At 35.3% G+C, this 19,169-nt stretch overlaps 1 protein-coding gene across 1 annotated transcript in view; it reads left to right on the top strand.

Annotated features, from left to right (window-relative positions):
• Nucleotides 1-19,169, top strand: part of MAP3K2 (mitogen-activated protein kinase kinase kinase 2) — a 102,574-nt gene that overhangs the window by 44,351 nt on the left and 39,054 nt on the right. Inside the window, exons 2-4 of the mRNA XM_049615774.1 lie at nt 13,681-13,749; nt 17,353-17,471; nt 18,105-18,145. Of these exons, the coding sequence (XP_049471731.1) occupies nt 13,743-13,749; nt 17,353-17,471; nt 18,105-18,145 (167 nt within the window). The 5' untranslated portion in view covers nt 13,681-13,742. The remainder of the gene's footprint in view (nt 1-13,680; nt 13,750-17,352; nt 17,472-18,104; nt 18,146-19,169) is intronic.

The raw sequence follows: 19,169 nt of genomic DNA, 5'->3' as shown, positions 1-19,169 counted from the left end.
TTGTTGCAAATGGCAAGATTTCATTCTTTTTGATTGCCAAGTAATACTCCATTGCATGTATACACCACATCTTTATCCATTCATCCATCGATGGACATTTGGGCTCTTTCCATACTTTGGCTATTATTGATAGTGCTGCTATAAACATTGGGGTGCATGTGTTCTTTTGTAGCAGCATACCTGTATCCCTTGGATAAATAACCTAGTAGTGCAGTTGCTGGGTCGTAGGGTAGTTCTATTTTTAATTTTTTGAGGAACCTCCATACTGTTGTCCAGAGTGATTGCACCAGCTTGCATTCCCACCAGCAGTGCAAAAGAGAGCCTCTTTCTCTGCATCCTCGCCAACATCTGTTGTTGCCTGAGTTGTTAATGTTAGCCATTCTGACAGGTGTAAGGTGGTATCTCATTGTGGTTTTGATGTGTATTTCCCTGATGATGAGTGGTGTTGAGCATTTTCATATGCCTGTTGGCCATCTGGATGTCTTCTTTGGAGAAGTGTCTATTCATGTCTTTTGCCCGTTTCTTCACTGGATTATTTGTTTTTTGGGTGTTGAGTTTGATAAGTTCTTTTTTTTTTTTTTTAATGTTTATTTATCTTTGAGACAGAGACAGACAGAACATGAATGGGGGAGGGTCAGAGAGAGAGGGAGACACAGAATCCGAAGCAGGCTTCAGGCTCTGAGCTGTCAGCACAGAGCCCAACACGGGGCTTGAACCCACGAACCATGAGATCATGACCTGAGCCAAAGTTGGAGGCTCAACTGACTGAGCCACCCAGGCACCCCTGATAAGTTCTTTGTAGATTTTGGATACTAACCCTTTATCTGATATGTTGTTTGCAAATATCTTCTCCCATTCTGTCAGTTGCCTTTTAGTTTTGCTGATTGTTTCCTTCGCTGTGCAGAAGCTTTTTATTTTTGATGAGGTCCCAGTAGTTCATTTTTGCTTTTGTTTCTCTTGCTTCCAGAGATGTGTTGAGTAAGAAGTTGCTGTGGCCAAGATCAAAGAGGTTTTGTCTGCTTTCCCCTAGGGATTTTGATGGCTTCCTGTCTTACATTTAGGTCTTTCATACATTTTGAGTTTATTTTTGTGTATGGTGTAAGAAAGTGGTCCAGATTCGTTTTTCTGTATGTCGCTGTCCAGTTTTCCCAGCACCACTTGCTGAAGAGACTGTTTTTATTCCATTGGATATTCTTTCCTGTTTTGTGAAAGATTAGCTGCCCATACGTTTGTGGGTCCATTTCTGGATTCTCTATTCTGTTCCATTGATGTGAGTGTCTGTTCTTGTGCCAGTGCCATACTGTGTCGATCATTACAGCTTTGTAATACATCTTGAGGTCCAGGATGGTGATGCCCCCAGCTTTAGTTTTCTTTCTCAGGATTGCTTTGGCTATTCAGAGTCTTTTCTGGTTCCATACAAATTTTAGGATTGTTCTAGCTCTGTGAAGAATGCTGGTGTTATTTTGATAGGGAAGTTGATTTATTTTTGAGAGAGTGAAGGAGGGAGAGAGGGAGAGGGAGAGGGAAGGAAGAGAGAGAGAGAGTGAGTGAGCGAGAGAGAATGAATCCCAAGCAGGATCTGCTCTATCAGCACAGAGCCCGATGTGGAGCTCATCGTCACGAACTGTGAGATCATGACCTGAGCCAAAATCCAGATTTGGATACTGAATTGACTGAGCCACCTAGGTGCCCCTTAATTTTTTATTTTTTGAGGAACTGCCATAATGTTTTTCTAAGTGACTGCACCATTTTACATTCCCACCAGTAGTGCAGAAGAGTTTCAATTACTTCACATCTTTGCCAACCTTTATTATGTTTTGCTTTAAGTTTATTTATTTTGAGGAGAAAGAATATGTGCACCACATCCACATGCAAGCAGAGGAGGGACAGAGAGAGAGGGAGAGAGCAAATCCTAAGCAGGGTCTGCACTGTCAGCCCAGAGGCAGATGCGGGTCTTGACTTGATCCTGTGGCCTCATGACTCTGGGATCATGACCTGCACCAAAATCAAGAGTTGGATGCTGAACTAACTGAGCCACCCAGGTGCCCCTTGATAGTAGTTATTGTAATGGGTGTGATATGGTATTTCATTATGGTTTTAGTTGGAATTTATTTCCCTAATGATTTGTGATGTTAAGCATCTTTTCATATTCTATTGGCCATTTGTATATCATCTTTGGAGAAATGTCTATTCAAGTCTTGTGCTTATTTTTTATTTTTTATTATTTATTTATTTAGTGTTTATTTTTGAGACAGAGACAGCATGAGCAGGGGAGGGGCAAAGAGAGAGGGAGACAGAATCTGAAGCAGGCTCCAGGCTCTGAGCCGTCAGCACAGAGCCTGACATGGGGCTTGAATTCACAAACCGCAAGATCATGACCTGAGCAAAGTCAGACACTTAACCGACTGAGCCACCCAGGCGCCCTGTTGTGCTCATATTTTAATCACATTATTTGTTTTTTGTTGTTGAATTGTGAGAATTTATTCTGGACATTAACCTCTTCTCAGATCAATGATTTTTAAATATTTTCTCCCATTGTCTGGATTGCTTTTTAATTGTTGACTGTGTCTTTTGATGCACAGAAGTTTTAAAAATTTTTAACTGCTTTAATGAGGTATAATTGATATAAAAAAAACTATCTGTTTGGTGTTGTATAATTTTATTAGTTTGGACATATACAGGTACCCATGCTACTACCACAATTAAGGTGATAGACATATCCAGCACTTTCCAAAGATTCCGTATGTCTCTTCTTTCTTTGGTAGTGGAAGGAATATTTAAGGGTATTTACCTTCTTAACAAACGTTTAGGTACATAATACCATATCATTAGCTATAGGAACTGTGTTGTACGACAGATCTTTAGAACGTACGCGTGTAGGATAACTGACATTTTATACTCATTAAATAACAACTTCCCATTTTTCCCACCTATCGGTCGTTGGAAACCACTCTGCTTCCACTCTGCTTATTCTCTGCTTCTATGAATTTGACTGTTTTAGATACCTTATAAAAATAGAATCATGTGGTATTCTACATGACTGGATTATGTCACTTAACATAATACCTTCCAGGTTCATCCATGAGAAGTTTTAAATTTTGATGAACTCCAATTAATCTATCTTTTTGTTGACAGTGCTTTTGGTGTCACATCTAAGGCATTGTTGCAAAAATTCTGTCATGAAGCTTCTCCTTTCTATTTTCTTTGAAGAGTTTTATGGTTTTCACTATTACATTTAGGTTTGTGATCTATTTTGAGGTAATTTTTGTGTTTGGTGTAAGGTTCAGTCTACATTTTTTTTGCATAAGGATATCCAGTTTTCCCATCACCATATGTTTACAAAACTGTCCTTCTCTATTAAATAGTCTTGTCATCCTTGTCAAAAATCATTTGACCATATATATGCAAGGGATTAATTCTGGACTCTTTTTCATTGGTCTGTGTGTCTTTTACACCAGTACCACACTGTTTTAATTACTGTAACTTTGTAGTAAGTTTTGAAATCAGAAAGTGTACATTCTCTGGTTTGTTCTTTTTCAGGATTGCTTTGGTTATTTGGAGTCCCTTGAGATTTCTATATGAGCTTTTGGGTGGATTTTTCTTTTCTGCAAAAAATGTCATGGAGATTTTGATAAGGATTGCATTGAATCTGTAGGTCACTTTGGTAGTATCGACCTATTAATGGTGTTAAGTCTTCTAATCCATGAGCATGGGATATGTTTCCATTTATTTATATATTTTAAATTTCTTTTGGCAGCGTTTCTGGCAGTGTATCATTGTACAGGTTTTTCACCTCTTTGGTTAGGTTAATTCCGAGATATCTTACTCTTTTTGATGCTGTTGTAAGTGGAATTATTTTCTTAATTTCATTTTCAGATTATTCATTATGTAATGAGATGTAACTGATTTTTGTGTATTGATTTTGTATCCTGCAACTTTGGTGAATTTGTTTGTATGTGTGTAATCTTTAGACATTTCTATATATAAGATCGTGTCATCTCAAACAGAGATATTTTACTTCTTTCATTCCTATCTGGATGCTTATCATTTATTTTCTTGCCTAATTGTTCTCACTGGAACTTCCAGTATTGTGTTGAACTGAGGTGGCAAAGTGGGCATTTATGTCTTGTTCCTAATCTGAAGATGGTAAATCTTAGAGGAAAAGTCTTTCATCAGTAAGTGTGATGTTAGGTGTAGGCTTTTCTTATATATATGCTCTTTATTGCGTTTAGGAAGTTTCCTCCTATTGGTAGTTTGTTGAGTGTTTTTTTATCATGAAAGGGTATTGAATTTTGTCAGATGCTTTTTCTGCATCAATTGAGTGTATCTTGTGTTTTTTGCCCTCTTCATTATGTTAATGTGACCTGTTACATTGATTTTTTCATATATTGAACTATCTTTGCCTTTCAGCAGTAAATCCCACTGTGTTATGGTGTATAATCCCTTTAATATGCTGCTGAATTTGGTCTGCTAGTACTTTGTTGAGGAATTTTGCATCAATATTCATAAGAGATAATTGTCCAATAGTTTTCTTTTAAATGTCTTTGTTTGGCTTTGGTATTAGGGTAATGTCCTCGTCCAATGAGTTAGGAAATGCTCCTTACTCTTCAATTTTTTTGGAATGTTTCAGAATTTGGAAGAATTGTTTCAGAAGAAACCATGTGTCAATGTTTGATAAAATTCATTAGTGCAACCATCTGGTCCTGGGCTTTTCTTGTCAGGAACTTTATGATTACTGGTTCATTATCTTTACTAATCATAGGTCTGTTTAGATTTCCTAATCATTATTCATTCTTGGTAGGTTTTATGTTTCTAGAAATTTTTCCATTTCACCTCTGTTATACAGTTTTTCATATGCAGTTGTTCATGCTGCTCTGATATGGTCCTTTTTATTCCTGTAATGTTCTCTTTCTGATTTTAATTTATTTGAATCTTTTCTGTTTTTCTTATTCTAACTAATGGTTTATCTTTTCAAAGAACCAGCTCTTGGTCTTATTGATTTTCTTTATTGTTTTTCTCTTCTCTCTTTAATCTCTGGTCTAACCTTTATTATTTCTTTCCTTCTGTAAGCTTTTGGCTTAGTTTGTTTTTGCTTTACTAATTAAGATATAGAGTTAGGTTGTTTTGAAATCTTTTTTGACATAAATATTTATAGCTCTAAATTTCTCTTAGCATTGTTTTTGCCGTATCCTGTGAGTTTTGGTATGTTGTGTTTTCATTTTCATCTTTTTCAAGATATTTTCTTTTTCTTTTCTTTTTTTTTTTTTTTTAATTTTTTTTTTATTTTTGGGACAGAGAGAGACAGAGCATGAACGGGGGAGGGGCAGAGAGAAAGGGAGACACAGAATCGGAAACAGGCTCCAGGCTCCGAGCCATCAGCCCAGAGCCTGACGCGGGGCTCGAACTCACGGACCGCGAGATCGTGACCTGGCTGAAGTCGGACGCTCAACCGACTGCGCCACCCAGGCGCCCCTCAAGATATTTTCTAATTTCCCTTGTGATTTCTTCTTTGAAACATTGGTTAAGAATTTACTGTATGATTGCCACATCTTTATGACTTTTCCAGTTTTCCTTTTGCTGTTAATTTCTAGTTTCATTCCACTATGATTGGAAAAATACTTTGTCTGATTTTAATCTTATTAAATTATTAAGATTTTTTTTGTGTGTGGCCTAACATATGGTCTATTCAGAAAAATGTTCCATGTGGACTTGAGAAGACTATGTATTGTACTGTTTTTGGATTGAGTGTTCTGTATCCGTCTGGTAGGTCCAGTTGGCCTATAGTGTTCAAGTCCTGTATTTCCTTACTGATCTGAATGGTTGCTCTGTTATTGAAAGTGGGGTATTGAGTTTTCTATTGTTACTGTGTAGGTATGTATTTGTCTTTTTTAATTCTGTTCATGCTTCATATATTTTGGAGCTCTGCTGTTTGGTGTATGTATGTTTATAATTGTTATATCTTCTTAATGAATTGACCATTTTCTCAATATTTAATGTCTTTTTTGTGTCTTATAACAGTTTTGACTTCTAGTCTGTTTTGTCTGATATTAGTGTAGCCACTCTAGCTCTCTCCTGGTTACTATTTGCATGGGATATCTTTCTGTCCTTTTACTTTTAGCCTATCATGTCCTTAGATCTTATAGACACTGTATAATAGGATCATGCTTTTTAAATTCATTATGCCATTCTGAAATGATACTCAACATTATTGGCCATGAGGTAAGTATAAATTAAAACTAGTGAGATATTACATAGTCACCAGAATGACTAATAGGGTTGGTGAGAAGGTGGAAGAACTGGAACTCTCATACGTTGCTGGTGGGAGGATATAGATTGACAGCTACTCTAAGAAAGTGGCCATATATGCTAAAGTTAACTATGTGTGTGTCTTAGTGACCTAGCAATTCCTTCTGTTGGTATATATCCAACAGAAATATGTGTTTATGTTCACTAAAAGTTATGTTCAAGGAGGTTTGTAAAGCCTATGTTTGTAATAGTCAAAAACTGGAAACTTTTATGTCCACTAGTAGAGTAGGTGAATTAATTGAGATATAGTCACATAATGGAGTATTACACAGCAATGAAAATGAGCAAAATACTCATACAGATGATGTGGAAGAATCTCAGAGCTGTAACAGATATTGAATGAAAATAAATACAAAAGCGTATGTCTTCTGTGAATTAATATGAAAAGCTGGCAAAATCAGTCTATGGTAATAAATGTCAAAATGACAAAAATTAAAATAGGTTGTAGATAAAAACTTTCAGGTACAGATGTGATTCACCTTTGTTTAGCTTTTCCTACTAACTTGTACCTTTAATTTTATATATTTTGATGTTTTTGCCAATTTCAACCTCAGAATATTGGTAAAAGTACCAAACTGTTTGTTTATTTATTGACTGTTTTATTTATTTGGGAGAGAGAGTGTGAGCAAGGGAGGGGTAGAGAGAGAGAGAGGGAGAGAAAGAATCCCAAGTAGGCTCCTCGCTGTCAGTGCAGAGCCTGAAGCAGGGCTTGAACCCACAAACCATGAGATCATGACTTGAGCAGAAATTAAGAGTAGGATGCTTAACAGACTGAGCCACCCAGGCATCCCCATAGTTGTTTTTATAAATGCAGCCTTGAACTGCTTTTCCATTAGACTGATGCCTTTTTTATTTAATTTGTGGTTTGGGGAATTAACTGTTTTTCCTAAAAGAGATGTTATTGATTTAAATGGAAAAATTTTGTGTTCAGAATACTTTATTTTGGAGGTTAGTCAAGATTTGTCTTCAACATTTTAATTTAAAAATTGAAAAAGGCAGTTGAGAATTTAAATTTGTAGAAAGACAATATACTGAATAAATTCTTCTCGACCATTTTGTGACATTCTCTGTGTCTATATGTATGGTAGGAGAATTTCCTATGCTAGCCATTTTCTTGAAAGGTGAACTGGAGTGACACATAGTATTCTAGAAAGTTTAAGTGAGAAATAAGAAGTGGGTATTAGGGTCCTAACTTTGCCCAGCTTTATGATCTTGAGTAAACTATATGATCTTTTTGTCTCTTCTAAGTAATGCTGCATTGAATATTAGTGTAAACGTTTTTGTGTGGTTATATGTTTTTAGTATTCTTGGATATATACCTAAGAATTGAAATAATGATTCATATAGTTTCAGTGTTTCCACATTTTCACCAACACTTGTCATTGTCTGTCATTTTGGTTATAGCCATACTACTGGGTGTGAATTAGTAGGATGCCATTGTGGTTTTGATTTGCATTTCCCTGATGACTGTTAATATTAAGCATCTTCTCAAGTGCTTATTGGCTATTTTATATCTGGGAGAAATGTCTTTTGAAATCTGTTGCCCATTTTATAATTGGGTTAGTTGTTTTATTATTGAGACCTTATATATTTTGTATCCTAGACCCTTATCAAGTATATAATTAGCAAATATTTTCTCCCAGTCTGTGAGTTGTCTTTTCACTATCTTGAGAGTGTCCTTTGATGCACAAAAATGTTTAATTTTGAGGAAGTCCATTTGTTGCTTATGCTTGTAGGGTCACATTTAAGAAACTATTGCCTAATCCAAGGTCATGAAAATTTATACCTTTGTTCCCTTCTGAGAGTTTTTTTTGGATTTAGCTTTTACGTTTATGTATTTGATCGATTGTGAATTAATTTTTTGCATACTATATGAGGTGGGAGTCCAACTTAAGGCTTTGGCATGTGGATATCCAGTTGTTCAGTGCCAGTGAACTGCCAGAACTGGGTGGCTCAGTCAGTTGAGCGCCCGACTTTGGCTCAGGTCGTGATCTTGCGGTCTGTGAGTTTGAGCCCCGCATTGGGCTCTGTGCTGACAGCTCAGAGCCTGGAGCCTGCTTCGGATTCTGTGCCTCCCTCTCTCTCTGCCCCTCCCCCGCTCATGCTCTGTCTCTCTCTCTCTCTCTTTCTGTCAAAAATAAACATTAAAAAAATTTTTTTATAAAGACTGTTCTTTCACTGTTATCTTGGCAACCTTGTCAAAAATCATTTGACTGTAGATGTTGGGGTTTATTTCTGGATTCAGTTCTGTTCCACCAGTCTCTATTCTTACGTCAGTATTCCCATTGTTTTGATTGCTATAGCTTTGTAGTAAGCCTTCAAATCAGGGTGTGTGAATATTCTAACTTTATTTTTCTTTTGCAATATTGTTTTGGCTCTTCAGGGCCTCTTGTACTTCCAAATTTAAGGATCAGCTTTTCTGGGGATTGTACAAATTTAAGGATCAGCTTTTCTGGGGGCGCCTGGGTGGCTCAGTTAAGTGTCTGACTTCCGCTCAGGTAACGATCTTGCAGTTTGTGAGTTCAAGTCCCATGTTGGGCTCTGTGCTGACAGCTCAGAGCCTGAAGCCTGCTTTGGATTCTGTGTCTGCCTCTCTCTCTGCCCTTCCCCTTCTCACCCTCTGTCTGTCTCTCTCTCTCAAAAATAAATAAACATTAAAAAAATTTTTTTTAAAAGAATTAGCTTTTCTATTTCTGCAAAAAAAAAAAAAAAAAAGGCCACTGGAATTTTGATACAGATTGCGTGGAATCTGTAGATCACTTTGGGAATATTCCCATCTTAACAATATTGTCTTTCATCCATGAACATGGGATGCCTTTCCATACATTTAGATCTTCAATTTTTTTCAATAATGTTTTATAGTTTTCAGTGTATACAAGACTTATTTTTCTTAAGTATATTCCCAAGTAATTTATTCTTTTTTGATACTATAAATTGAATTTATTTTATTTTTTTATGTGACTTTTAAAAAATCTTATTTAAGTTCCAGTATAGTTAACATGCAGTGTTAAATGAGTTTCAGGTGTACAGTGTAATGATTGAACAATTCTGTATATTTCTTTGCTTATCAAGAGAAGTATACTCTTGGGGTGCCTTGGTGGCTCATTTGCTTAAGCATCTGACTCTTGATTTCCGCTCAGATCATGATCTCACAGTTTGTGAGTTCAAGCCCCATGTCTGGCTCTGTGCTGATAGTGCAGAGCCTGCTGGGGATTCTCTCTCTCCCTCTTTCCCTGTCCCTCCCCCACTTGCACACTCTCTCTCAAAAACAAATAAATAAACATTAGAAAAAAGAATTTAAAGTGTACTCTTAGTTCCCTTCACCTATTTCATCCATCCCCTCCCACTTCCCCTCTGGTAACCATCTGTTTGTTCTCTGTAGTCTGTTTTTTGGTTTGTCTCTCTTTTTTTCCTTTGTTCATTTGTTTTGCTTATTAACTTCCACATATGAGTAAAATTATGTGTTATTTGTTTTTCTATAAAAACAGGAGTGCTTTTAGTCCTGTATCCAGTACAGTATTAAAAAGGAGTAGTAAGACTGGCCATCCGTTTCTAATCTTAAGGGGGCATGCATCTGGTCTTTCGCCATTAAGTATGATGTTAGCTGTGGGGTTTTTCATGGATGACCTTTATCACCTTGATGAAATTCCCTTATCTTTCTAGTCTTTCAAGTATTTAAGGTAGTTAGATTTTGGCAGATGCATTTTCTGTGTCTATTGAGATGATGTTTTGGTCCTTTTTTAATGTTATTTATTACATTGATTTTTGTATGCTGAACCTACCTTTTGTGGAATATATCCCACGTGTTTGCAGTGTGTAATCCCCCCCTTTTTTTTTAATGTTCTGGATTAGGTTTGCTAGTATTTTCTTGAGGATTTTTATATCTGTTCACTTGGGGATCTAGTTGTCTTGTAATGTTTTTGTCTGGTTTATCAGTAATCAGTAATACTAGCTTCAGTTCTCTCTTTCTCTCTCTAGTCCTCTCTCTTTTAATAGTGGTAGTTTTTTCTTAAATGTTTGAAGGCATGTGGTTTGGACTTTTATTTGCAGAAAGGTTTTCATTTCTAATTCAATCTCATTAATTTTTATATTGAATTCAGATCCTTCTTGAGTTGGTTTAGGTAGTTTCTAGTAATTTGTGTCATCCAGGTGACCCAATTTATTGGAAATACAGTTGTTCATAGTATTATCTTATTCTTTTCATTTCTGTAAGGTTGGTAATAATGCTCTATCTTTAATACCTCAGTTTAGTTATTTGTGTCTTTTTTTTTTCTTGGGTAGTCTAGCTAAATGTTTGCTAATTTTCCACTCTAATCCTTATTGTTTCCTTCCTTCCGCTTGTTTGGGTTTCAAATGCTCTTCTTTCTCTAGGGTCTTAAGGTAGAAGTTTAGGTTACTAATTTGAGATCCTTCTCATTTTCAATATGAACATTTACAGTTAGAAATTTATCTCTAAGTTGTACTTTAGGAGCATCTAGTAAGTGTCAGTATATTTTGGTTTCATTTGCATTTATCTCAAAGCATTTTCTAATTTCCTTCATGATTTCTTTTTTGATCCATTGATTCTTAAGGAGTGTGGTGTTTTATTTTCACATATTTGTGAATTTCCCAAATTTCCTTCTGTTTCTGATTTCATTGCATTGTTGTCAGGGAACAGACTTCATATAACTTCAGTCCATTTATACTTACTGAGATTAGTTTTACTGACTAACATGGTGTGTTTTGGAAAATGTTCTGTGTGCATTTCTGAAGAATGTGTTTTGGGTTGAGTGTTCCGTGGAAGTTTTATAGTGTTATTCAAATCTTGTTTTCTCACTGATTTTTCTGTTTATCTGTTGTTGAAAATTGGGCATTGAAATCTGTAGCAATTATTTTTGAATGATCTATTTCTTCTTTCAATTTCTGTAATTTTCTTCGTCCTGTATATTGAGTTTATTGTTACATGCATACATATTTATAGTATAGTATATACTATATTATAGTAATTATAATTGATGAGCTGGCCATGTTTTCATTATAAGTGTTCTCCTTTGTCTCTAACGATTTTTGTATTCTCTTTTGTCTTCTATTAGTGTAGCACTGTAGATCTTTTCTGACTACTGCTTGCGTGGTATATCTTTTTCCATCTTTTTACTTTCAGTTTTGTCTTTGAATCTAAAGTTGTGGACAGCATATGGTTGGATCATGTTATTATTTTTTTTTAAGTTTATTTGTATGTTAGTGCTGATGGGGGAGGGGCAGAGAGAGAGGGAGAGAGAGAATCTCAAGCAAGCTCTGCACTGCCAGCACAGATCCCAACATGGGGTTCCAACTTACAAAACCATGAGATCATGACCTGAGCTGAAACCAGGAGTTGACACTTAACCGACTGAGCCACCCAGGCGCCCCGCCCCAATCATGTTTTTTCTCTTTTCTTTTCTTTTCTTTTCCTCTTCTCTTCTCTTCTCTTCTCTTCTCTTCTCTTTCCTTTTTAATTTTTTTAATGTTTGTTTATTTTAGAGAGAGAGACGGAGTACAAGCTGGGAGGGACAGAGAGAGAGGGAGACACAGAATCTGAAGCAGGCTTCAGCCTCTGAGCTGTCAGTACAGAGCCCGATGCAGGGCTCAAACTCATGAACTGTAAGATCATGACCTGAGCTGAAGTTAGATGCTCAACTGACTGAGCCACCCAGGCGTCACACCTGATCATGTTTTTTTAATCTACTGTGCGAATCTCTATCCTTTAAATGGTTTGTTCATTCCACTTATATTTAATGTAATTACATATGGGTAGAATTACATCTGCTACTTTGTTTATATTTGTGTTTTATGTGTTGTATCCATTTTGTACCACATTTTTCTATTACTGCTTTCTTTTGTGTTAGATATTTTCTAGTATGCTAATTTAATTTTATTCCTTTTGCCGCTTTTATAAAGTTTATTTTTACCAGTTGCTCCGGATATTAAAATTAATAACTTAAAACAATGTAGTTTGGGGGCACCTGGGTAGCTCAGTGGATTTAAGCATCTTATTCTTGATCTCAGTTTAGGTCAGGATCTCATAGTTCATGGGATTGAGCCTTATATCAGGCTGTGTGCTGACAGTGTGGAGCCTGCTTGGGATTCTCTCTCCCCACCCCCCCTGCCCTCCCCTGCCCTTGCATGCTTTCTCTCTCTCCTTCTCTCTCTCAAAATAAATAAACTTAAAATAACAAAAACCAAAAAATCATTATAGTTTGAGTTGATACCATCTTAATTACTGTGGTATGCAAACACTTTTATATAACACCATTCTTCCCCTTTGTGCTGTTACTGTTATATAAGTTATATTATTGTATCTTGTGTGCCCAACAAAACACTTCATATTATTGCTTTGTGCAGTTTCTTTAAACCTGTGTATTTCTTGTTTTGCTTGTGGAGAAGAGTTAACATGGTAGGCCTCACTGCATATCCTTAGAAAGAACTGCTTAAAAGATCCACCCTTGGCTAGCATCTGAGAACTTACCAGGGTCCATACCTGCCTAACTGATAAGAATGCTCGCTGTGCCTAAACTGCTTATACAAACAGTATAGTTTGTGCTGAATAGCTGCTTTTCTTCTGGGAGTTAGGAATTTTGGTGTATGCTAGGCAGAGGGTATGTATTGATCAGTCCCTAATAAAAACCCTCAGTGCAGAGTTTCCAGTTTTTCCTGGTGTTGTCATAACTGATTTCTGGGGTTGGGGGGAATTAAAGGTCTCATATGACTTTATTAAAAAAAGATCCTTAGGAGCTAGCCCTCACCTTCCCTGGTCTTTGCCCCGTTTGCCCTTTCCTTTAGCTTATTTTGCTTTGTACCCTTTTGCTATAGTAAATTATAGCTGTCAGTACGACTGTGTCACTGAGTCTGTTGAGTTCTCTAGCAAGCTCTTGAAACTGGGTGTTCCATTACATACTGCTATAATAGATTACCATAAATTTGGTGGCTTAAAACAACATAAATCATCTTATCATCTTACAGTTTGGGAAGTCAGAAGTCTAAAATGAGTCTAACTGGGCCAAAATCAAGGTGTCAGCATTGCTATGGTTCTTCTGGAGGCTGTAGAGAAAAATGCATTTTTCTTGCCTTTCCCACATCCTAGCAGCTGCCTGTATTCATTGGCTCATGGCTGTCCCATTCCGTCTTTAAAGCCAACAATGAGTGGTCAAGCTATTCTTTTTGCAGTACCACTCTGACACTTTCCTGCTGATTGTTTATTTATAAGGATCCCTGTGATTATGTTAGGTCCAGCCAAATAACCCAGGATAATCCTCTTATCTTAAATTTGTTAATTTATCATATCTGCAGAGTTCCTTTTGCCATGTATATATATATTTTTTTTAATGATTAAATGTGTTTATCTTTTTTTCTCCTCAGGCAGTAAAGAATGCTGATGGAAGAACCATTTTCCTAATTTTCAAATTGTTGAGCTGGTTGCCATGATGGGTGAGTTCAGACTAAAGGCAATTTTCATCTATAATTAAAGGATAAAATGGGGAAGAAAAATTTTTCTCTGTGTGTATGACCATTTTTATAAAGAAGTTTTATGATGTAATAGACTTCTGTAATGTTTTGTATTTAATAGATTTTAGATTAAAGCACTTTTTCAGTTAACTTACATATTTGGAATGACCATTTAATGCAGGATATCCTAGTAGGGACATTCAAAATAAACTGCTAAAATGGATTGAGATTTGCTTAGAGTCTAATGGCCAGAGAGAATACTAGATAAGGAAACCTGACCTGTAAAGATTGAATAAATGCCGAAGAATGAATTGTTGTAACTACCCAACTATGTAATGTGGTATCATAATGTTAATGGCAAGGGAGGCTTTCCTAAAGTATGGGAGTGGGTTATAGGTTATTTACTTTTTTTTCCCCCTTTTCCCCTTGTTGAAGTTTCCAACGTGAGGCAAGGATTGGACAGGGAAACACTAGAAATAAATGGACCAAATGGCACCCACCCCATCCTAAATGGGAAAAAATGGACTGAGTAGTTGGAAGCTAAGTTTTTAAATCTAGACTGATCCCATTTTCTTAATTCTGACATATACTTGTTCATGTTTATCTTTGTCACATTTTTCTTATCACTTGTTTAACGAACGTTATTATTCACTCTTACATGCATATATGTGACAGTATAGGCTAAAGAGCTTAAATTTGTCAATGTTCTTTAGTGGAGGGTCTGTACATTTTCAGTGTGTCTCCTTGTGGCAAGTGTGTAAGCCGAAGCTTCACCTTCCTGCTTTTTAAATTTCTCTTCATTTCTCTTTTTGTAACCATGTGTGTAGTGCCATCATGTGGCCCAAATTCTCCGCCCAGCTTCACCTCCAGTTCCAAATTGGATATCTTTTACTGAACTCCTATCATCTTTTCATTTTGGTTGTTCTCACTTGCAGTCTGAGCTGTGTATTAATCAAATCCAGTTGTACCATCCTTCTCAAATAACACTTCACTATAGTAAGCAACAACACAAGGAATAGTCATTGCTTAAAAACTTATACAAAGGTATTCACAGAAAACTGAATATTTAAAAGTATGAATCATAGGTATTTGAATTTTAGATTGCGGATGTTCTCCTGTAATTATTTTACAAGCATAATGAATAAGCATAGAAGGAATCTAAACCTTTCTGATAAAAGATTTTATTGAAATTATTTCCCAAATAATTTGTTTTTGTGTTCAGGTAAATGTCTTTTCAGCATGTCAGACACCCACTGCTTCATCTGTGTGCCTTTGGTCAGACTCTGGCCTCCTCCTATAGGCATCCTCATTGCCTGTTTGATCAACTCATGATCTTTAAGAAATTTATAACCTGTCATATCTGCCTAGTACCAACGACCACCACAGAGATTCTTGATAGAGTAAAGCAGCCTAGCTTATAGTGGATGTTCACCACTTTGCATGATCTTTTGTGAATTTGTTAGTTTACATCTTGTCAGCGTCCTCAAAGTAAGTTTCTTATTGGGTACTTAGGTATATCATGTGATTCTTCTTCAAGCCGGAAAAAGAAGGAACTCAGTTAAATTGCCCTTTATTTGCATGTCATCTCACTGAGAAGTTACTTTTATTAAAATGGTCCTCCTTACTTTTTTACATCTATGATAGGAAGCCGTACTTGTTTTTTTATTTTTTACTTCTTTTATTAAAAAAATTTTTTTTCTTAACGTTTATTCATTTTTTGGGAGACAGAGACAGTGCAAACGGAAGAGGGGGAGAGAGAGACACACATAATCTGAAGCAGGCCCCAAGCTCTGAGGTGTCAGCACAGAGCCCGATGTGGGGCTCGAACTCATGAACTGTGAGATCATGACCTGAGTGAGCTGAAGTCAGATGTTTAACCAGCTGAGCCACTCAGGCACCCCCATACTCATTTTTTTTAAACAAGGAAATTAGTATATGTAAATATGATAAGAGATTTAAGCCAGGCATCTGTTCATTTTGGTATTGTGATATTAAACATGGGAAAATATCTAAATGCAAGTGTTTAAGTTTTCTCTAATGAAGAAAATAATTAGAACATATATATGTACTTTTAACTTTTCGAGTTCTTCTCTCTCGAATACTTAAAAGTATTAAATACTTAAAAATCCAGTTAGGATTAAAGAGCTTACCTTTCTCGAGAAGGTTACATGAGAATATTTTATTCCAGTTGAGATCATTCTCAGCTTATTTTTTTCCTAAGGGCAGATTTATTTTTATCAATAAATGACATGTTCTGGCTTGGACCTGTGGACAGAACACACTTTGTGATTACATTATACCTGGCTGGCTCAGTTGCTGTTTGGCTAAGGTGACGTGATGAAATTGTATTTTACAAAGAATATTTTGTGAAGGATTATAAAATTTTCTCTAAACCTTGAATTTACTGATAAAACCTTTGGCAGCATTAATTTTAATTTTAATTTTAATTTAATATGCAAGCAGTCTCATTATAGAGCAGAATATATTGAGTATTATAAAAAAAATTAATACATTAGGAAAGTCAGCTATTTTGTGTGTTTGAAAGGCTGATGAAGCCATTGAATTGCCACATTCTTTTTAATGATTTCTCTTTACAGGGTAAAGCATGTTTTAATTATTACTACTCTGAAACATAAATTATTGCTCACCAAAATGGTTACATCTTAAAATGTAATCTGTAAAAGTCCTTCAATTCCTTTATTGATTATTTGCTGATTATCATTAGTAGAATTGGTTTAATTCTAGTGATTTACTAGTGAAAATCAATTAAATTATCTCCAAACTTTCCCAGAGAGCATATAATTGGTATTACTAGGAGACTCAGACTTACAGTCTTAGAAAGAAATTTTTGATTTATTTGGAAGAAATTAAAAGTTCATGATCCTTTCACTCAGTTTTATGGATTCACCCCCCCTTTTTTTTTTTAAAGGAATGCATTTTTCTTACATTGTTACATTTTAAGTTGTTACTGGCTGAGATCCTTAAGCAGCCTATTAAATATAGTCTTGTTGAACTTTATGGTGAGGAAGTACTTACAAATATCAGTAGGTCATTTATTATTCACAGAATAAAGCCTTTTGTTTCTGACTTGAAATACTGATGTAAATCTCTAAAAGGAATTCTGTACTTTGAACATAAATGCCAAATAATGATGAAAGTCATTTATTTTTTCCCTACTAGCTTTAATTAAAATTTTAGCTATTCTATTGATGTTTTATTTAGGAATCACAGAAAGTAATTTGTCATGATGGGGCTGTTTTCACCCATACACTAGGATGTTACATTATTAGAAGAATCAGAATGAGTTTATCTTGCCTATAAATGTCTCATGTGTAAACATCTAGTATGATGCTAGTGCTTGAGTCTAGTGCAGTTTTAATGTTACTTGTATTCAGTTTTTAAGTAATGGAAATTTTATTTCACCAAAATAATAGAAGTATAGGTATTGAAAATGTTCTAGATGCATTTTTGCGTTAAATTAACGCATTTTGCATTAAATTTCATGATCAAATTTGTGTTTGATGTCTATGATAAATACATATTGAAATTATGATTCTTTGCATCTATTATTTTAAAAATACCTAGATGATCAGCAAGCTTTGAACTCAATCATGCAAGATTTGGCTGTTCTTCATAAAGCCAGTAGACCAGCATTATCTTTACAGGAAACCAGAAAAACAAAATCGTCATCACCAAAAAAGCAGGTATTCTAATAAACACATATTTTTATTGTATGAATTATTTGCCTTGAATATCCTAATCTTATAGAGGGTTTGTTTAAAGTGTTTGTCTTTTACATTTTTGAATCAAATATTTTTTGTCATACATTTTTCCTAATGGGTGTGCGTTTTTAAAAATGGTAGAGTTTTCACTGAATGTAGTAACTGCCCTCTAATACTGATATTTCATCCATTCTTAAAGCACTTAAGATAAACAAATTGTTTTTATTTAAAATAGTCTGTTCTGTTTACAAATGAGCATCATTTTGATTTTTGTAACTCAAATTTGTTTGAGATGTCCAACACGAAAAGTGGGAATCCAATGTTCTGTATTTCCCTCTCATAGGTTTAGCAAGGGTCTCATAGGCATGATCACTAAGAGATTTTGGTGCTCTTTGCTTTCAGTCCAGAGTCAGCAGCACAGTTCTCAACTCAGCTCTTTGACAGACATTATGAATTGATTGGAGTTCACACTGAAAATGAAACCTCCTTTCCCCCTGCTTTTTTTTTTTTAAATGAGTGACTAAGGGGAAAAAAAAATGAGTGACTAAGAAAAAACTATCTAGAAATTGTAGAAATTTTATCTGATTTCTGAAATGATTTATCATTTCATTACAGAATGATGTGCGAGTCAAATTTGAACACAGAGGGGAGAAAAGGTAAGCAAAGAAACACTATATGCCAGTTTATTGATTTAATCAAATAAGTCATAAAAACCATTAAAAGTTTTTTCTGGACTTTAGTGTAAGTTGATGGCTTACAAATTGAGAATGGAATAGTCCTTTGGTAATGTGTAACATGTACTTAGACTTATAATAGAGTGTCAAAATTTAGGCTAAAGTTTAGTAACAATTATTAATGTTTTTATTTTAGGAAATAAAAAAATCTTGGATAATACAGCCTTTAAATATTACTATTTCCTTTTATTTTTACTCAGTGGAAATCAAGTATATTTCTCCTTATCATAATTGTATTGTCCCTTCAGATATTATATAAAGCTTATGTACATGGATTTAACATTCATAATTTTGATTATTCTCAAGAGACCTCAGTCATATGACGTATATTTGATTAGTAACATTGAGGAAGATGATTGGAATGGTGGCTGTAAATTAATTAGCAGAGGGATGAGCCTAGCCTTCCATTGGGTATCTGTATCTTAGTGCAGTGGTAGAGGTGGTGGTGGTGGTGGTGGTGGTGGTTGACAACAAAATTGTTAACAAGGCCTAATAGGAGATAGAGAAGATGGGATTTCACTTCTGTTATTGGTGTCTCATTAAATCCAGTTAGTGAAAAAGCATCCATTTTAAGGGCTTTAAACAGGCTCATGAGTCATATAACCTGAAGATGTAAAAATGTTTTATACAGACATGTCAACAAAATTGGATATACCACATATACCATCCACTTGTCCAACGTGCTTTTTTTCCTATTATTCTTTTATGGATATTTTCTCAATTCTTTCCATTCATTGAGCATTATTTATTAAGTACTGTAAGTATTGGACCATAAAGGAATAAAGTGAGCAGAACAAACATGGTCCCTCCCGCATACTCCAGTCTAATATAGTAATTTCCAAGCTTAGGTGCTTGCTCCCAGGGTCAGCATAGGCTAATCTTTTGAGACATAGGAAGAAAATACTAGAATTAAAAATTTTTAATTTTATAAAAATACTTATTTTGG

This window comes from Panthera uncia (assembly GCF_023721935.1).
Source record: "Panthera uncia isolate 11264 chromosome C1 unlocalized genomic scaffold, Puncia_PCG_1.0 HiC_scaffold_3, whole genome shotgun sequence".
NCBI classification, from domain to species: domain Eukaryota; kingdom Metazoa; phylum Chordata; class Mammalia; order Carnivora; family Felidae; genus Panthera; species Panthera uncia.
This window is presented reverse-complemented; position numbering and strand designations above follow the sequence as displayed.